This window comes from Vigna radiata, chromosome 1 (assembly GCF_000741045.1).
Source record: "Vigna radiata var. radiata cultivar VC1973A chromosome 1, Vradiata_ver6, whole genome shotgun sequence".
NCBI lineage: Eukaryota > Viridiplantae > Streptophyta > Magnoliopsida > Fabales > Fabaceae > Vigna > Vigna radiata.
This window is the reverse complement of record NC_028351.1, coordinates 36099080-36099989: the sequence shown is the minus strand read 5'-3', so window position 1 is coordinate 36099989 and position 910 is coordinate 36099080. Positions and strand designations below refer to the sequence as shown.

General features: G+C 37.7%; 1 protein-coding gene across 1 annotated transcript in view; it reads left to right on the top strand.

Annotated features, from left to right (window-relative positions):
- The first annotated feature begins 385 nt into the window (after window positions 1–385).
- LOC106762835 (cytochrome P450 71A26-like) overlaps window positions 386–910 on the top strand; it is a 3835-nt gene continuing 3310 nt past the window's right edge. The window contains exon 1 of the mRNA XM_014646923.1: window positions 386–899. Coding sequence (XP_014502409.1) covers window positions 386–899 — 514 coding nt within the window. The remainder of the gene's footprint in view (window positions 900–910) is intronic.

Here is a 910-nt window from a genome sequence, read left to right as displayed (position 1 = left end):
ATTAAAGATACATTTTTCTTTTTCAATAAAAAGAAAGAAAGTAAAAGTTAAGTATAGACCGTGTGAAAATGAATGTAAAAAGTTTAAAAAGTTTCAAACATCAATTAGTACTATGAATTGAATAAAATAAGTATTGCACCATAATCATGAAACGTGTTTCTTGAACAAATTCTCCACAAACACGTAAATGGTGATGGCTTGTAACAGATATAAATACCTGAATCCGCATTGATAATTAAGCATCAAACTTAACAAAATGTCGACCTCTATGCATGAAAATTCTTCACACTGGTTGTTCCTCCTATTGGCTACTTTCATTATCCTCTTTGTTTTACGTACTGTTCTCGATTTCTTATCCAAATGGAATAATAATTCCATCACTACAATGGCCAGAAAAACCTCACCACCATCTCCTCCAAAGCTTCCAATAATAGGAAATCTCCATCAACTTGGCACTCTCACTCACCGAACTCTCCATTCCTTTGCTCAAACCTATGGCCCTTTAATGTTACTTCACTTTGGAAAGGTGCCAGTTCTTGTGGTCTCAACGGCCGAGGCAGCCCGTGAGGTTATGAAAACCCATGACCTTGTTTTCTCAAATAGACCACATCGTAAGCTGTTTGGTATCTTCTTGTACGATTCCAAAGATGTGGCATCTGCTCCATATGGCAACTACTGGAGGCAGATAAGGAGTATCAGTGTCTTGCATCTTCTCAGTGCAAAAAAGGTTAAATCCTTTGGTGCAGTGAGAGAAGAGGAAATATCCATAATGATGGATAAGATTAAGCAGTGTTGTTGTTCTGTGACGCCTGTGAATTTAACTGATTTATTTTCTACTGTCACAAATGACATAGTGTGCAGAGCTGCTCTCGGAAGGAGATACAGTGGAGGAGAAGGGAGTAAGTTTTGG